Source organism: Arvicola amphibius, chromosome 2 (genome assembly GCF_903992535.2).
Source record: "Arvicola amphibius chromosome 2, mArvAmp1.2, whole genome shotgun sequence".
In the NCBI taxonomy this organism is placed as follows: Eukaryota; Metazoa; Chordata; class Mammalia; order Rodentia; family Cricetidae; genus Arvicola; species Arvicola amphibius.
In genome coordinates this window covers 151,422,609-151,442,579 of record NC_052048.2, presented here as the reverse complement: position 1 = coordinate 151,442,579, position 19,971 = coordinate 151,422,609, and the positions used below count along the sequence as shown (strand labels likewise).

Sequence of the window (19,971 nt, the reverse complement as noted above, 5' to 3'; positions counted from 1 at the left end):
CCTTCATAAGACTGCATGTGACAGTTGTGTGGCTTGGGCAGTTTTTGGGGACCACCAGCAGTGGCACCAGGATTTATCCCTAGTGCATGAACTAGCTCATTTCCTATGGAGGGATACATTGCTCAGTATAGATACAGGAGGAGGACCTTGGGTTGGTCCTGCCTCAAGTGATCTGACAGACTTTGTTGATGCCCCCTGGGAGGCCTCACCCTCTTTGAGGAGTAGATGGGGGTGTTAGATGGGGAGAAGATAGGGGGAGTGGGGAGAAACTGGAGAAAGAGGGAATGGGATTGGTATGTAAAATAAGATTGTTTTTAAAAATAAAAATTATAAGTATTTTTAAAAAATAAAAAACTAACTTCATGAGTTAGTTCACAGTGTGTGTGCAAGCACCCTTACAGAGCCCTGCAGGTGATTGTGAGCTTCCATGTGGGTGCTGGGAACCAACCTGATCTTTTGCCAGAGCAGTAAGCACCCTCTGAACTGCTGACCAATCTCCCTCATCCTCACTCGCTTGAGTGCATGTTACTCAGGTCACATGGTACAAGTCTGATAAATACTGAGGGTGGTTTCCCTCCGAAGGTCGTCTGAGAATTATCGTTTATTTGCTCATGGTCAGTACAATGTACTTACATTCTTCCTATGGAAATATAGTCATGAAGTCATTGAAATGGTTATTTTTCAGCTTACTGAGTATTTAGAACATCATAAATGTTGACCTAACGTAAGGTAAAATCTTACAGTGGGAATTATTTCCCAGTGTTTATGATCAAATGCTCAGGCCTATCTTGCTCTTTGATTTTGTAAGTCTGGGAGATGTGGGCAGTCCTGGTGACAGTCTTCTATTAATTTATACAGATAGATTATGGATCGTTAGTGTTCAGCCAAATACCAGAGACCTTGGTTTACTTTATTTATGTTCTTATGAACATAAATAAAACACTTACTGTATGAAAATGTCTATTGTGTTTTGCCCACCAAAATGACTACTATTTGATTTGGAGTAATTTTAGAGAAATCCATATGTTTCCATCAAGAGTATTATGTTCTAGAATTTCCAGAATTAATACTCACAAACTGTTGGCTGAAAATATATTTCTATCCATTACGATTATGCAACTATTAACTTTAGTATACTTGTTTACTAAACCAATTAAGCAAGTTTTATGTTTATAATGAAGAGCAGTATTTTTCTAAATGTCCGTCTTTTGAAGTGGTCAACTATAGCAGTGGTTCTCAACTTCCTCATGCTGCAACTGTTTAATACAGTTCTTCCCATTGTGGTGGTCCCAACCATAACATTATCTTCATTGCACTTCATAGTTGTAATTTTGATAATGTTACGAATTGTAACTATCTGATAAACCAGATATCTGATATGCAACCCCAGGGTTGCGGACCCACTGGTGAGAACCACCGATCTATAAGCTGCTGATGGCTAAACACTGGCACCCTGGGAGGAAGGAGCCTATGATTATCTCCTTGATGTTTAACTGAGTTTCTAAGGGGATTGTGATCCTCGGCTTTCTGAGTTAACACACCTAAAGTTGAAAGTAATGTTCCTTGAACCTGGATGAGCAGTTTTCCTACAGAGCAACCTGGTTTTTATAGCTCACAATATTATAGTACATGCATAAATACTCATACAGAGCCTGGAGAGATGCTTAGCAGTCAGAGCATTTGCTGCTCTTGGAGAGGACATGAGTTCAGTTCACAGCCATCTGGTAATTCCTGTTCTAGGGGATCTAAGCCCTCTACCTCCACAGGCCACCAAGTATACACACTCATAGGCATGTACATGAAGCAAAATACTTATGCATGAACTAAAAAAATACTCTGCTGTATGCATTGTCACACAACTGTTGTAAATGTCATTCCACTTAAAAAATTTTTCCCATACTTATTTAATGCAATCGGCAACTAGCTTCATTAAGCTCAACTCTACCTGTCTTTCTTCTCCATCCTAGTATGGAGCCGAGGGACCTTAGGTAAAGATGGCATATATTAATATTTTGAAGAACAAGGTATTATATAATGAAAAGCAGCTTGGGTGGTTAGATGTTATTCATGAATTGTGTCGTACAAGTCTTGGAAACGGTTTTCAATTGTGATTGAGCAATATTGCATAGTGCCGAGTGTTGTTTAGGTAATTTCTAAGAACAACGGTTTGGGGAACAGGTGACCTTTTGGCTCAACTGTATTAGTCCCTGTCACATATTTTCTTCTTCTGAAAATAATAGCAGACACACTCGGGGCGGGGGGGTGGGAAGATGGCAGATGCTCCTGTACCGTATTACAGTTCTCTAACTGGAGCTGTTGACTAGCTCCAGCAAGTGATGACAACACACTTTTCGTTCAGGAATGTCTTAGGCTAATGGGCGTTCATATTTAAAGTGAAGCTTGAGAACCCTGACTGTAATGGCCTCTGGCTACAGTGTTTGTATTTGATTTCATTACATCCCACTTTGGGTTCGTGTGTAGTTTTATTGCAAGATAGAAGCATCAGGTACAGAGAGCTTGCTGATATTTGCAACTCTCTTCTTTCCTTTGAGAAGAAGTAATTGAAAAGGGTGGTAATAGTCATAAGGTGGGCTCAAAGCTGTTATGTACAGACGGTCAGCCAAGCTCATAGAGCTGTTTTGATAGACTCCCAAGGCTTCCATAGGTGGGTTTCATACAGTTTATCGTTAAATTGAGACTGATTACAGTGTTCTGTAGATGTTAAAATTAAGATAGATTCGAAAGACATACCAAATTTAAAGGCCATGCACCCCAAAAATACAGTAGTGTGACCCAATAAACCGCTTAGGCCTTGTAAATTTAATAGAAGTGACATTCAGATTGAACCAGGCAATGAACCCAGTGAACAATTTCCTAGAATGGGTTTTTCAGTTTGTAAAAGAAAACATAGTATGAAAGAAGTTTCCATAATCATAGTTAATGCTGGCTTGTTTAACTCTTCAGACAGCTTGGCTGGGACTGTAGTGCACGAGACAGTGCTCCAACTAAAGGGCTTTCTGTCCTTGGCCCTGACGGTTTCTCTGGATCAAGAAGGCTCTTTCTGTACTGTTTGTTTATCTGAGTCTTTATTTACTTTTCCAGTGTATCTCTTCATTCAATTTCGCAGTGTTGGCCTGATAATCAAGTTATTTAGCAGAACCATCTTATTGTATGTGTAGTCTGTTTTTTTTATGATTTGTATAAACATTTGGAATTCATACTTTGACCACTTTTGGCGTCTATATAGCCTTTTATTTGTTATAGTTCCTATTCTGTACAACAGTTTTCTAGTGTATCAAACCACTGCATGCTATCCTGAGAATACATTAAGTTATTTTCTGTCAGCTGTTTAAAACAAATAATAAAGGCTTAATTGTTTATGGTGTGATTCTGGATGAGAGTTAAAATTAAAACTAGTTGAGAGTTTATACTATTACTGTGGCAATAGTTTGTGTCTCACCAGGGTGAGAAATCTGCCTTTGAAATGTTTCTCCATAGTCCATCAATAGTTGCTTTAACAGCCATGGTTGTTCTAGGAAGTTTTACAGAGTCTACTATGTCCAGAGAACATTTAGCTGGTCTCTTAATTTCTCAGCTTGTGAGCTAAGCATTGTCAGAATTATTTTGCCTGGTTGCAAGTTTTTCAAGCCATTTCCATTCTCAATAAACAAATTCTCAATAAACATTTAGTTACTCTGGGCATTTATGTTTAATCTCCAGTCATGTTGCTTTGTGACTAATACTTGGGCAATCTAGACTTCACAGCTCCTCTGCTGAGCTTTAAGATGGTTATGAAACCAGCAGATCCCATTAGATCCCCTTCAGTGTAGTTACAAGGCGTGCCCTCAACTATATGGTGGAATCAAGGTTACTACTTGGCTCATTTACACCTACTCATTCTTGTTGGTTCCCCCCTTCTAGGTTGTTTGATGTGTGCACTGTGTCACGAACAGACAGAGAAACCAAACTTACACTAGTGTTTGAGCACGTTGACCAAGACTTGACCACCTACTTGGATAAAGTTCCGGAGCCTGGAGTGCCCACAGAAACCATAAAGGTACCAAGCATCACCCTTTTGTCTGAGTAGACTAGCCACCGTCACAGCTTACTCAATACCAGCATTCTTTCGTGTGAAATTGGTGTTTTTGAAACTTAATATACAGTTCAGAATGTCAACTAAATAAAATGGTCAAAAAATGGAAAATCATCTAATTTATCTACTAAATAGTATCTTCAAAGTGTGGGATTGCAGTCCAGTTTAATTGAAGGGTGAATTAAAATAAAACACTTTAGTTTTGATGCACATTAAAATTCTTTTTTTTAAATTTTATTTATTTATTATGTATACAACAATCTGCCTCCATGTATGCCTGCAGGCCAGACGAGGGCACCAGATCTCAGTACAGATGGTTGTGAGCCACCATGTGGTTGCTGGGAATTGAACTCAGGACCTCTGGAAGACCAGTCAGGCTCTTAACCGCTGAGCCATCTCTCCAGCCCCCCATATTAAAATTCTTTAAAACTACTTATTTGTGTATTATCTGTCCCTAATCTTATAAAGTATGGTATAACAGATATCGCTCAGTTTATCCTGGTGTTCTTTGTAGTGGGGAGCTGTGGGCCGGTTTCCAGCTGCCCGGCTCCCAACCACCAGCTATCTTATGCCCCAAAATAACAACACACAAATTGTATTCTTTTAAACACTGCCTGGCCCATTATATCTAGCCTCTTCTTGGCTAACATCTTGACTAACCCATATTTAAAAATCTGTGTAGCACCATGAGTGGTGTCTTACCGGGAAAGATTCAGCATGTCTGACCTGGCGGCTGGCTTCATCACATCTGTCTCCTTGAGGAGAGGCACGATGGTCTGCCTCAGAGAGGAGAGGCGGGGCAATTTTCTGAGCCATCTACCTCACTTCCTTTTTTCCTGTTCTGTCTACTCCGCCAACCTAAAGGTTGGCCAGTCAAATGGGCCAGGCAGTTTCTTTATTAGCCAATGGGAATCCTCCATCAGTTCTTATTCTTTAAGAGATAAATTTTTAGATGTCACTCAAAAGTACATTATGCATTATTATATGCTGATTCTCAGACATATTTATTTGACCCTTTCTGTTTGCTTGTTTTGTTTTTATCCAATTCATTGGGGGTTTTGTTTGTTTTTTAGTCTAAATGAAAAGTAGTAATCTCGGTATTCAAAGATAATTAAACATGCTTTCTGCCTTTCACGATCAACAAGCTAGAAAGTATACTGACTACGAACAAATTCTTCCTATAAGAGTAATGGAAAAGCTACTCAATGTTTTGATGGTCTAGCCTGTTATTCTGCTTAACTTCATTTTCTGGTCCATCTGTTAAATCTGTGGCTCTCCCCACAGAGTAAGAAATGTCTTTTGAGTGATGGCTAGTTGGTGCCCCCGACACTGATGCATTCTGACTGCGACATAATAAATGGCTGTCTGTTCGGGGTTAGGCTAGTAAGAGTGCAGTTTTCTCCCATCTAGCTTTCATTAAAGAGTGAGATAAATAGTGGTAGTTTCATTTATTTGTGCAGTTTGAAGGCCAGGAAAGCCCTCAACATGTACGACTTCTCATCACTCGTTCTCTTCGCTCTGCACCCTTTTCCTCTGGCATTATATTCCACTCCCGTGATTTCATTTCTTTATGTTCTTAGTCCAGAAACTCCGTATTGTGCCTACAGAGCAGGGTCTTAGTCCTTTCTGCTCACTGTCTCCTGACTGCATTGAACAGTTGGCAGTTTTTTATGTGGTCTGATTTCTGACCTAAGCGGGCCTCCTTGTGGAGCTTCTCACAGTCCTCTCTAAGCCCCGCCCAGATGTGTGGAATGTGCTCTCACAGTTCTCTCTAAGCCCCGCCCAGATGTGTGTTTTGTGCTCTCACAGTTCGATATCGGCTCATCTGCCTTTGAGTAGTTGTTGCACACTTCACTTCATAGTATTTCTGCCCTTGTGATTATTTAATGTATGTATCTTATCTATTTGTAGTACAATCATATGTACTGGTTGACATACTTGATTTGTATACCTAGGAACATAGTAAGTAAGACATGCTGCCAGACTCCTTTTAGACATAATTATTGCAACAAATACATGAAACGCAAATGATCATTGGCCCTTTCTGATGTAATTCTTCTATCAGTTATTCAATGATACCTTTTAAAATAACAAAACAAAGTAACCATATATTTATAGTCCATATTGCCAGCTCCATAGAATTTTTTTTTTGAGTTTCAAATGTTCTCCTAAGATGTCAGAGGATGATGAGTGAAATTGTTTGCAGAAGAATTTGTATAATTAAAAGGTTTGATAACCCAGAGTGGTACACTAGAGGCAAAACTTGATCAGACAGGAGTAGCAATGAAGTGGGCCTGGGAGATGTGTGCGTGCGTCTGTGCGTGCATGTGTGTGTGTGTGTGAAATCAAACATAATAGGAAAACAAGCAGGGCTGATTGTGGGTCACCAGAATTGGGAAGTGCCAGGATTAGTGCGAGCATGCCTGTGTGCGTGCATGCATCTGTGTGCATGGGTGCTGGAGGTTGGTTACCAGAAGATTGAGATTCTCCTGGAAGTTGAAGAGTCTCTACAGCCATCAGAATTAGTACCTCTCTAGATTAGCTGCTAGAAGTAAGGTTGGGAGCCAGGCCATTAATTAGAATTAATGGCATATGGTTAAGAATATGATGAGTGTTTTCAAAGTGGTATATAACCATGATCAAATAAAAGTAATTTGTATGTAAGAACAAAGATCTCTGGTTAACCTTAAATAGTAACTAAAAGTTTTGTTTTCATCCTTAATTTTTAAAATTATGTCTGAATTGATCGATTTTTCCTTTTTACTAATTAGTATGTTTCTAACCTGAATGGTGTTATGACATTAGTATAAATCCACCTTACAGGCTCATCTCATTGAGCCCTCCTTCCCAGCTGGTTGGAACACTGAGGAGGAAGACCAGCTGGAGGAAGCAGGTCTTGGGACTGCAGGACTCTGGTGTGTAGCTCAACCCCACTTCCTGCCCAGACTCCGTACTTCTGGTCAGGAAGATGTGAGCAAGCCACTGACACACTCACCATCAACTGCTGGTCTCCATGACACTCTTGTCACAGTGACTTCCCCATCACACTGGAGTGTACCCCCTCAGACCATGAGACCAAACAAATTCTTGGTCCCCTAATTTGTCCTATAAGGTGTTTATTTAGGAGCTTATACAACCAATAAATAGTTAGGTTAAAGGTGTAACTGTCTTCCATCAAATGGATAATTCGGTTAAAAGTATAATTGATACAAATCTTTTTACTAGGCACTTGTATCTTTCGTTTTAGTGATTGATTGATTTTTAGGAGTTGGTGTACAGGTTAAGTGCATTGTTGGTTGATGTTTTCAAGCATGGACGTGGAGAACAGAAATATTTTGTTGTACAGAAGGTTTATTTATGCCAAGTCTCTTTGAGCCAGTAAATGTTATTATGTTGAATGGTTTATTAAGAACACAAAAAATGGATTCTTTCTATAGAATGTTCTGTGGAATAAGACTCTTTTTAGAAAATACTGAGAGATTATTTGTTCGGTGTTTAGGGGTGAAATTATTTGTTCGGTGATCAAGGGGTGAAATGCATATTTAAAGAGAGAAAGATGAGTCTTGCAAAAGCATATGGCAGACATTCTCAGTCTTTATTTGAGCATTTTCAGGTACAGACACCTCACCTGTCTTCAGCTTTTTGCACGTGGCACCGAGGTGTTCTTTAGAGTCGTCCCAAAAGCTAGGAGGTTAGTAATACTATACTGACATAACATGCTATGTTGTCAAAATAGTTGTAAACTCGAAAATATTTTAACGTAAAGCAGATACATATTTAAAAATCAAGATAAAAAGCATGGACGATGATTTAGGCCAGGGACTTTAACCTTTACCATCTGTTTTCCAAGGTGCTCTCATGGCTCTGTTCACCTGTTAGACTGACACCTATAATAAAAATGTTCCAGTGCTCATTGGGGTACTAATTGTGATAGGATGGCAGGACTAGATAGAACTAGAATATGTCATCATGTCTGGGCAGGGATAAGATCTTTATCATTTAATCAACATCTCCTTTAGAAAACGGATGACTTACAGATACCTCTCAGAGAACAGTTTCTCAGATATTCGAGTAACATTTGTTTTGAAAAAACAAGAAATCATGAAGCTTTATGTAGTTGTTCAGCTTGATACTTGGGTCCATTTGTAGGGGACATGCTTCCATTACTCCATGGTTTTCCCATCAGCCTTGAATAAAGGAAGTCACTGGCTATGCCTGGGCTGAACATCACCTCTGAGAAACTGTAATAATAATGATAGTGATAATAATGATGATAATTGTGGGCCCCTGTCAGGACAAGCTCAATAGAGGCCTGAGTCTCAGTGATTTACCCTGAGGCAAAACCTGGTTCTGATAAAGACCACAAACTGAGTCCACCCAGGTACCATAGCTCAGGAATAGACCATCCAAAGGAAATTCCTAAGGTTCCAACCATCATAGATAGGATCATCTGCCAGCACACTCACCAGGACATCCCTAGACAAATGTCAGCCAATCAGGGGTCCCAGACCTTAGAAATCCCTCACCCCGACCTTTGCTACTATAAAAATCCAACTCTAACTGAGTTGGGGGCCCTCTGATCACTCCAATACATTGGGCACACACAGAGAGACCGAGTTTGCAAACTTGTGTAAGAATAAAGGCTCTTTGCTTTTAATACAGGGCTTGGTCTCCTAGTTGGTTTTGGGGGGACTTTGTGATCTAGACATTATCATCATCATAATAATAATAAAGAAAACTGTAAGAAACTTGTGTTTTTCAACATTTTCAAAGTAAATTTCTAGGTAAAATGTTCTAAGAACAACAACAAAAAAAAAAGATGTATAAGCCTCACCTTGAAGGTGTCGTGATGGTCTTTAGGTTCACCGATTCTTGTTCGATGATGACATTTGCATAGAAAGCTTGTTGACCACTCTACTGTGAAACCAACAAGTAGCTTGATGTGACTTTGTTGGCATAGCTGGCTTTCCTCTTTCTAATTCAGACTACCATCTTCAAATCTGTTTGGTTGTGGAGTTGAGTTTCCACCTTTACTTTTCATCTTCATGCATCCATCTGCCACAGGGGTCAAAGAGCTGTCAGAAAGTTCATGCACCATATTTCTCAGTCATCTGGAGTAGAGGGAGCCATATGGCAGAGTACTGAGGAGAGAGTCCTGTGAGGGAGGGATTCTTTCCCAGAGCAGAACTGGGTGACTGCCCTCTTGGACTGAACCCCGTCTTGTGTACTGGCACTTGCCTGCAGATCAGCTTTTCTCGGGTCTGGCCCAGAGTCCTCAACTCACATAGGTTACCTAATGTTATTCCTTGGACATTCTGCCAGTGCAACATGTTTAATGAAATGGACGTTATCATTTCATGAGAATAAAGCACAGAAGAAACACACAGATCAGTAGCATCTCTAAAACAGGACCAGATTCTTCGCGCTCAAGACCATATGGCCTCATGGAGTTACAGGATAAAAATTATGTCCATGTATCCCTATGATAAATGAATTCTATGGAACCGGAGAGAGAGAAAAGCTCAAGGTTTGTGTCTGTGTGGGTAATTTTCTCAGTGAATTAGATTTCTTTTTATCTTCAGTTAGATGGTTTTTTGGAGCTTCTGTTGGTTTTGCTGTTTTCAGAAAGAGATAAAATGTACTATTAGGTTTATTTTACAAAACCCAGACTTCAGAGACCAACACACACTCTTGATAACTCCTGCTTTCTGCCTCTGGGAAATAATCTGTTTTCGTGACTAATATCTCCTTGTAGTAAGCAGTGACTGATGTCGGAATGGAATGCTCTAAGCTGATTCATCCTTCTCTGCTTGACATAATGCAAAGTGACTGCTCCCCTGTGCAGCAAGTGAAAGTCTCCCAGGTCTTCCTCTTCTGCTCTTAAAGGAACCAAACCCTGGCCCCTTGCAGCTCCTGGTGGTCTTTACTTTGCCTGAATTACAGCAGGTGATTTGTCCTATCTTTGCAGAACACAGAACAAATTAACATGAAAATATCGCTTCTCAGAAAACAAGGCAGGCTTGAATACCCTGTCACTGCTGGTCATTAGCCATCTGCCACCAGCCCTCACACTGTTTATCACAGTGGAAATTCAAGAGCAGATGTTGCATAATAAGGTGATCCCACCCCCCCCCAAAAAAAAACAAGGCAAAAAATTCAAAGAGCAAATTCTCCACAGTGAAGATAAAGATCTTAGACCGAAATTGTTTTTCAATTCAACATCATGGCTAGATTAATTTAATAGACTGATTTTTAGTATGGGTGTCTTTACAATGCTATCCCTCCTATTTGTTCAAATTATTTTTATAGTTGAAGTTTTTAAATTAAGTACATATGTGAAAGATGCTTTATATGCTATTGGATTAAGTGCCCTTTAATGAGCAAAATGACATATTTTTGTGACACCTGTTCTAGTGTAAGGGACTTCATCGGTCAGTCATGGCACTTTTATTTTAAAACAGACCCTGCCTTAACAGCAGCTTCAGGGAGAAAAGATTGTTTGAATTAAAGTTGGATAACCCAAGCCATGGTAGTAGCTTCCCACTTCTTTTTTCTTGGTACTCAATACTCTTATTCCGTAGTCTTTCTCTTGATTTTCTTCCACTCTCACCCTTCCTTCCTGGATGACCATCCCACCAGTGCCAGCATTAACCCTCTTTTCTCTTAGCCTTGTTGGCCTGGGTCTGCCTAGTCCTGCCCAACCTCAGGCTTTCTTGGGTCTGGAGTCCCAGATGCTCACTTTAGTCCTCTTGTCTTTCTGTGTACATGAATGTGGTGTTTAATGGAATTGGCTGTTGCTGTGCTTTATCTAATTTACTAATACACTCTAGACCCTTATAGTGCTTTATAAAAATCAGATGATTATAGTGTATTAGCTCTTGTGTTTCACAGGCATTTTGTATTCTTAGAACAGGCATCCTGGGTTGGGAATAAACCTGAGTGGTCGAGAGTTTGCCTAGCACCTTAAAACAGGTACCCTAACTGTCATTATAGAACAGGGTGACCCAAGGCCCTGCGGATTTCCTTGCTGGTGGGAGACAGATATGCCATGCAGAGAGAGCTTGGGTATAGAGTTTATTTAGTGTGTTATGGAGGTGGGGTGGAGAGGAGAAGAGGGGGAAGGGGAAAAGAGAGGCAGAAACTGCCTCTCCAGAAGAGCTGACAGAGCACAGGTTGGAGAGAAGGTGAAGATCCACTTGCCTGGGGGGGTGGGGAGAGCTCGTCTCTTAAAGGGACAGGGTACCCAGGCAACAGGCCTGGCCTGCAGATTACAACAGTGACCTGATCAGGACTGTGACCTATATTAGGAAAATGGGTTTTGAGTATACCACTACTGGCACCCAGCCATTTATTAGATTAGCATTTGTACTGAGTCTGTTCCAAGTTTTCTCTGGGTTTAGGAAGAAACTAGGGTGAGTGGAGCTTTAACAAGCACAGTACTTTATACTCCTAAATTCCCAAGCACAGATCTAACATGTAGAGAGAAGTGAGCTCCTTCGTGTATCCGTCATCCTCCTGCTAGGCCATTCCCTTTGTTCCTTCTCCTGCTATTGTCTACTCTAAATGAAAACTTTCAGAAACATAAGAAACCTTCTCAAGGTGAGCAATTTAGATTTAGAGGATCCTCACAGAAGCAAGTGCTTGTGAAAATCCCTGCATCTTTGTAGTAGCTAAAAGTACATGGATGGAAAGAAGATAGAATTATTCAAATACGTAATACTGCAATTTGAAATTACAACAAAATTATTGATTTCTCCCACAAACAGGAAGTCCATGTTTAAAAAGTCACTTTCTGAAGGTACAATTGAGACTCAGTCCTTAAAATAAAGACTGACTCATTAAATAGGGAAATGACACTTAGACACAGCAGATGATTTGGACTGTCTTGAGCAAATGCTTCCTCACCGCAGGCATCAAGTTTCTAGGCAACGTGAACCTCTGCATGTCCCCATGGAGACTGACGAATCTACACAGTGGGGAAATATTCCTGTTGACATTTGCTCATTCTGCAGCTCTTTGGGTTTTCCTGTAAACATGGGAATGTGTTTCATTAGAGCCCTCCTTTCTTCCTTAGCTACACCTTCATTTCCACTTGTGTCATGCTGTCCAGAATGTTCAGGTGTATACTCTCCAGCCTGACCCCTCCCACTTGTCCAAGATATACAGACTTGATATTGGCAGGACGGTAGCTGGACAGGATGGGCAGATAGACCAATCTTCAAAGTGCTTGCTGTGCCAACATGGGATCCTCAGAGTTCACCACCATGGGGAAAGAAAGGAGGGAGGGAGGGAGGGAGGCAGGGAGGGAGGGAGGGAAAAACAGAGACAAGGAACAAGAAGACAAAACAAAAAAAACCCCACGGGTATGGTGGTATGCACTTGGCATTGTCATCCCAGTGCTGAGGAGGCAAGAGACCAGGAGGATTTGTGTGGCTTGTTGGCTGGTCAGCCTTAACTAATTAGTGAGCAGGTTCTGGTGAGAGACCCTGTCTCAAAAAAGAAAAAGTGGATGGCTGCTCAGGAATGACACCCAAAATGCTCCTCCAAGGTATGCACACACACCCCACCCTCACACACACACACACACACACACACACACACATTCACACACATGCACATGTGCCTGCACCAATACCAGCAGCCCACTGTGCACACACAAACCTGCTAGGTACCCTCTCTTAAAGCTAAGCCTTCCTTAAACCTAAATGTCAGGCTTGATGCCTTGCTTTCCCTCACAGTCTTCATAAATAAGTATTTTCTTGTTTTTCTTTGAAAGACAGCCCCTAATCTCACTTCTTAACAACGCATCAAAAAAGACTGCTAACTTAAGTGTTTTTCAGCCATTTCCTCTGTTGAAAGTTCTCTGTTTAGGTCTGTACCCCATTTTTTTATTGGATTAATTGTTTTGATGACCAATTTCTTGAGTTCTTTGTGTATTTTGGAGATCAGCCTTCTGTCCAATGTGGGGATGGTGAATATCTTTTCCATTCTGTAGGCTGCAGTTTTGTCTTGCTGACCGTGTCCTTTGCTTTACAGAAGCTTTTCAGTTTCAGGAGGTCCCGTTTATTAATTGTTTCTCTCACTGTTTGTGCTACTGGAATTATTTTTAGGAAATGATCTCCTGTGTCAAATGCATTCAGGTATACTCACTTTTTCTTCTATGAGTTTCAGTGTGGTTGGCTTTATATTGAGGTCTTTGATCCATTTGGATTTGAGTTTGATATGGTGATAGATATGGATCAGTTTCATTCTTCTACAAGTTGATAGCCAATTATGCCAGCACCATTTGTTGAATATACTTTCTTTTTTTGTTTTTATATTTTTTGCTTCTTGGTCAAAAGTAAGTTGTTTGTAGGTGTGTGGATTTATATCTGGGTTTTTGATGGGTTCCATTGGTCCTCCCGTCTGTTTTTATGCCAGTATCAGGCTGTATTCAGTACTGTAGCACTGAAGTAGAGTTTGAAGTCAGGGATTGTGATGTCTCCAGAGGTTCCTTTATTGTACAGGATTGTTTTGGCTATCCTAAGGTTTTTTTGCTTTTCCATATGAAATTGAATATCGTTCTTTCAAGGTCTGTGAAGAATTTTGCAGGGATTTTGCTGTGCATTGCATTGAATCTGTAGATTGCTTTTGGTAAGATTGCCATTTTTACTATGATAATTCTACCTACCCAAGAACATGGGAGATCTTTCCACTTTCTGGTGTCTTCTTCAATTTCTTTCTTCAAAGATTTAAAGTTCTTATCATGCAGGTCTTCCACTTTTTTGGTTAGAGTTACTCTGAAATATTTTATGCTATGAGTGACTATTGTGAAGGGTGATGTCTCTCTGATTTCTTTCTCAGCCCTTTTATCGTCTGTGTAAAGGAGGGCTACTGATTTTTTTTTTTACTTAATCTTGTGTCCTGCTAATTATTGAAGGTGTTTATCAGTTGTAAAAGTTCCTCGATAGAATTTTTGGGGTCACTATAATAAACTATCATATTATCAGCAAATAGTGAGAGTTTGATTTCTTCTTTTCTGATTTTTTCCCCTTGACCACCTTATTGCTCTAGCTAGGACCTCAAGAACTATATTGAATAGATACTGAGACAGTGGACAGCCTTGTCTTGTTCTTGATTTCGGTAGAATCATTTTGAGTTTCTCTCCAATTAGTTTGATGTTGGCTCTTGGCTTGCTATATATTGTTTTTATTATGTTTAAGATTTATTCCTTCTATCCCTGTTCTCTCCAAGTCCTTTATCATGAAGGGATGTTGTATTTTGTCGAAGGCTTTTTCAGCATCCAATGAGATAATCATGTGGTTTTTATTTTTCAGTTTGTTTATATGGTGGATTACGTTGACAGATTTTTGTATGTTGAACCATTTCTGCATCTTTGGGATGAAGCTGACTTGATCATAGTGGATGATTTTTCTGATGTGTTCTTGGATTTGATTTGCCATTATTTTATTGAGTATTTTTGCATCAATGTTCATGTGTGAAATTGGTCTCTTTATGTGCTTTGAGTATCTGGGTAATTATAGCCTCATTAAAAGAGTTTAGCAATGTTTTTTCTGTTTCTATTGTGAGGAACAATTTGAGGAGTATTGGTTCTTCATTGAAAATCTTGTAGAATTCTGCACTGAAACCATCTGGCCCTGAACTTTTTTTCATTGATTCTTTGTATTGTTTTCTTTGTTTCTATTTTCTTAATTTCAGCTCTCAATTCAATTATTTCCTGCCATCTAGTCCTCCTGGGTGAGTTTGGTTCTTTTTGTTCTAGAGTTTTCTAATGTTCTGTTAAGTCACTAGCATGGGATTTTTTCCAGCTTCTTTATGTAGGCATTTAGTGCTATGAACTTTCCTCTTAACACTGCTTTCATTGTGTCCCATAAATTTGGGTATCTTTTGTGGTCATTTTCATTGAATTTTAGGAAGTCTTTTATTTCTTCCTTTATTTCTTCCTTGACCCATTGATGATTCAGGTAAGCAATTTTTTAATTTCCATGTATATGTGGTCTTTCTGGAATTAGTGTTGCTATTGAATTCTAATTTTAAGCCATGGTGATCCAGTAAGATACATTAAGATACATGGGCTTATTCCATTTCTTTTTTCTATCTGTTGAGATTTGCTTTGTTACCTAGTATTGGTCAATTTTTGAGAAGTTTCCATGTGGTGCTGAGAAGGCATATTTTATGGGTTGGATGGAATATTCTATAGATGTCAGTTAAGTCCGTTTGAGTCATAACATTTGCTACTTTCCTTATTTCTCTGTTAATTTTCTGTCTGACAGACCTGTCTATTAGTGAGAGTGGGGAGTTGAAGTCTTCCACTATTAGTGTGTAGGGTTTAATGTATGATTTAAGCTTTAGAAGTGTTTCTTTTACATATGAGGGCTCCCTATAGATGTTCAATATTGAGATTTTCTCTTGATGGATTTTTTCTGTGACTTATGTGAAATGTCCTTCTTTGTCTCTTTTGATTGATTTTAGTTTAAAGTCTATTTTGTTAGCTATTAGGATAGTTACACCAGCTTGTTTCTTAGGTCCATTTGATTGGAAATTTTTTCCCAACCCCTCTGAGGCTATGCCTGTCTTTGAGGTTGAGTTGTATTTCTTGTATGCAGCAAAAGAATTTATTCTGTTTTTGTATCCAATCTCTTAGCCTGTATCTATTTATAGGTGAGTTGTGTCCATTTATATTAAGGGATATTAATGACCAGTGATTCCTAGCTCCTGTTATTTTAGTTTTTGTTGGTGGTTTTTTGTCTGTGTTTTTTCCTTCTTTGGGATTTGCTGCTGTGAGATTAATGTCTGTGTTTTTAATTGATGTAGCCAACTTCCTTGGGTTGGAGTTTTCCTTCTGGTACTTTGTGTAGAGCTTGGTTTGTGGCTAGGTATTGGTTAAATCTGGTTCTGTCATGGAATATCTTGTTTTATCCATCTATGATGATTGAAAGTTTTGCTGGGTTTAGTAGTCTGGGCTGGCATCTTGGTCTCTTAATGTCTGCATAACGCTTGACCAGGACCTTATGACTTTTATTGTTTTTATTGAGAAGTCAGGTATAATTCTGATAGGTTTGCCTTTATATGTTATTTTGCCTTTTTCCTTTGTAGCTCTTAATATTCTTTCTTTATATGTTTAGTGTTTTTGATTATTATGTGGCAAGGGAACTTTTTTTTTCAGTCCATTCTATTTGGTGTTTTGAAACCTTCTTGTATCATCATATACATATCTTTCTTTTGGTTGAAAAAGTCTTCTATGATATTGTTGAATATATTTTCTGTGCCTTTGAGCTGGCATTCTTCTCCTTCTTCTACCCCTATTATTCTTAGGTTTGGTCTTTTCATGGTATCCCATATTTCCTGGATATTTTGTGTTAAACTTTTGTTAGGTTTAATGTTTTCTTTGGCTAATGAGTCTATTTGCTCTGTTCTATCTCCAGTGCTTGAGATTCTCTTTTCCATCTCTTGTATTCTGATGTTTATGCTTGCATTTGTGGTTCCTGATTTTTTTTTTTTCAAATTTTACATTTCTACCTCAGTCTGTGTTTTCTTTATTGTCTCTATTTTGGTTTTCAAGACTTGAATAATTCTTTTCGTCTGTTTGATTTCTTTTGGTTTTCTTTAAGGGATTTGTTGATTTCTTCCAATGTTTTGTTTGTCTTTTTCTCCATTTCTTTGTGGGAATTTTCACTTCCTCTTTAAGGGCCTCAATCATTCTCCTAAAGTTATTTTTAAGGTCATTTTCTTCTGCTTTATTTATATTGGAGTGTTCAAGTCTTGCTGTTTGTAGGGCCACTAGTTTTTATTGGTGTTGTTTTGCTCTTTGTGTTGTTGAATATGTTCTTATTTTGTCTACCCATCTTTTCCTCTGATTGGTGTAGTTGGGGCTGTCTGTGTCTCTGGTGATCAATCTTCTAGGTGCCATTAGATCCAAGGCTCAGATGGTTGCTCCTCGTGGTGCAGTTAGGGCCCTGGTTCCAGTCATCCCAGAGGTCACTTGGTGTTCTTTGAGGTTGCTCAGCTCTCCCTGGGGTCACTCTGCAATACCAGGAGTTGTTTCGGGCTGCTCCCATGGAGGTTTCTTGCTTGGAGCTGCTTCCTCTGTGGTTGCCTGTGCCTTGGGCCTGTTTAGGAGGAGGTTGCTAGGTCAGGGCTGCTACCTCAGAGGTCACTGATTCATGCCTAGTCCAGCAGAGGTCTCTGGCTCAGGCCTGCTCCCTCAGCGGTTGCTCCCTTGTATCTGCTCCTTTGGTGTTGCTGCCTCAGGTGTGCTCAGGAGGAGATCGCTCCATTGTCACAGGCTTTAATAGTGACATCATCATGTATAGTATGTATAGTAAGTACATGTTAGTTGTTTCCTTTTTGACTCAAGGAGTCAAACAAATGTGACCCTGTAAACTTTCTGATTTTGTATTTACCACCATTCATGCCTGTCCCCGATGATACTCGCTAATTTGTCTTTGTTTTGAACAAAAAGAAAGAATTTTTTTTTCTTCAAATCATTCTTCTGGAGTGTAGTCACTAGAAAGCTAAGGTGGAACATAGTAGAAATGGGGGATGGCCAGGCTGAAGAGGTTTTGCTGTGAACTGAATTTGGGAATGGCAATTTAAAGATCAAGTCTGTGCCATGTACTGTATCTTGATCTGAAACAGTCACCCTGTACTTTAGGTACTCTGTGCATATGCTTACTGGGGACAGACACTCAAGGCAAGGGACTTGCTGACCTTTTCATCTAGCTGATCCACCACACATTAATATTAAAACCTTGAACTGAAAAATTCACCATCGCCCACAGTTGAGACATAGTGTTTGTGGAAATGAAAATGTTGGAAAGGACATAGGTGTGGGCCCTATGTCCTTTTTGCCTTTTCCTTTTACCAAAACATATTCCTGGCCAGGCGGTGAAGAACAAAGAAGAAAAAAATAAGTCGGTGATTACAGAGAAAAATGAGTTGATTGGATCCCGTTCGAAATAGATAGATTTGTGACTAGCAGTCACCTTTCTCCCAGGGGTGCTTTGTAAAAGGTAGTTCACTAAATGGGGCCATGAGTGCATGAAACATTAATATTAATAACTCATTCTTCCCATTAAAATTATTACACGGAGCACAGCCCTTTATAAATCTTCTAAGTCCCCAACCCCTTTCAAGTGTATTTCAAACAGATATTAAAGACAGGATGAGTTATGTCTGTATTGCAAAGCTATATGAATCCAAATAAACAACATACAAGGACATAGTGGTTTTGTCTTTGATTGTAATCTGTTTGAATGTCACTATTATACCAACAATCTCTAGTGGGCATCGCTCATCCATTTTGTAAGTAAGATCTTAATGAAAATACTTAGGAACGTAAAAGGAAGTAACCTACAAATTATGTCGGCATGAACTGAGAAATGGTTGCATTTTGGTGTCCTCCTGGGGTAACACTATAAGAGAAAGGACCGCTTTCCTGCTCTGTCTTGTCCATCACTTTCACTGCAGAGTTTCACAGAACTTCATATGTAATTTATCGCTGTGTCCTGTAATTAACTTATGGTTTGTGTTACTGATTTCTTGGGTCTCAAAGGGTATAAATTGCGCTTTCTTCCACATTTAGGATATAAAGTTTTGATTTTAGTGTGTGTGTGTGTGTGTTTAAAGGAATTCCAGACAAAGACACACATTATTTGTAAGTTAGAGAACAGCTGCCAGAAAACAGAAAATTAGAAATGAGTCCGGAGTGGAATAATGGAGATACTGTTTAGAGGTAGCTCTGTACAGCAGGACGAGTTCCTTAGAAAAGAGACAGCTGAGATACTGTTCAGAGGTAGCCCTGTACAGCAAGACGAATTCCTTAGAAAAGAGACATCTAAGTTTACTTGTAAATTTTGCTAGAAACAGCCTGATTTACCATCATTCAGTGCTGGTCAGGAGGAGGCTGAAGGCAATGCTTTCAGCTTTCTTTGTGTTTGCAGCAAGTATTTTTGTTGATGATTTGTAGAAATTCACATATTTCTAGTTTGGAAAGATGAGTGAATATTACTGGATTACAACTTGTTCTTTTTAACATACAAAACATTTTAGCAAATACTTACCAGATTGTAGAGTAAAGTTTCCTGTGTGTAAAAGATCACAGGCAGGGCAGTGGTGGTACACAGCTTTAATCCCAGCACTGGGAGGCAGAGGCCAGCCTGGTCTACAGAGTGAGTTCCAGGACAACCAGAGCCACATAGTGAAACCCTGTCTCAAGCAAACAAAAGAACATATGTATAAATTGTTTAGACATTAGAAAAATATTTAATTTGTAATATTGCATGTAACATTGAAAGGCAAACAGTTATTTACACAAAATCTGGCAAAAGTTTAATAGTTTAATATAGAAAAAGCTTTTAGAAACTAATAAAAATGAACCAGTTTAGATATAAATAAGGAAATGAACATTTATCAAGACCTATGTATTCATAGAATAACTAAAAGAATTGGGGTTGAGAGGAGCTCAGCTTCACTGCTGTTGGGGATGCATGGTGAAAGTCTGAATTATATTACTAAGAGATTATTATGTAAATTACAAAACTAATTCAAACAGAACCATTGTATCACTACAGGAACAATTCTCAAACATTTCTCATAACCTCCAGTTATTAAAAGAATAATTGCCTAAAGAAATAGAAGATACAAATTGTATAGGTAGCATATTCTCAATTTGGAAATATATGTCTAATACTTATATTTTCAAAAACTAGCAAGACATACACTAAAATACAAATGTGTATCTCTCTTAAAATATGCTATGTTGTTTATGTTGGTGAACTTCTATATTAGACTGGATGAAATTCCTAGTAGCAGCCTACTTGTATCACCCAACCAAATGATCTCCCACTGTATATTTAGTGGGTAACATTCTCTGTTTG

The 19,971-nt window shown here is 39.1% G+C and overlaps 1 protein-coding gene across 1 annotated transcript in view; it reads left to right on the top strand.

Moving 5' to 3' along the window:
- Cdk6 (cyclin dependent kinase 6) overlaps nucleotides 1–19,971 on the top strand; it is a 175,907-nt gene that overhangs the window by 43,659 nt on the left and 112,277 nt on the right. The window contains exon 3 of the mRNA XM_038320092.1: nucleotides 3,922–4,057. Within this exon, the coding sequence (XP_038176020.1) occupies nucleotides 3,922–4,057 (136 nt within the window). The remainder of the gene's footprint in view (nucleotides 1–3,921; nucleotides 4,058–19,971) is intronic.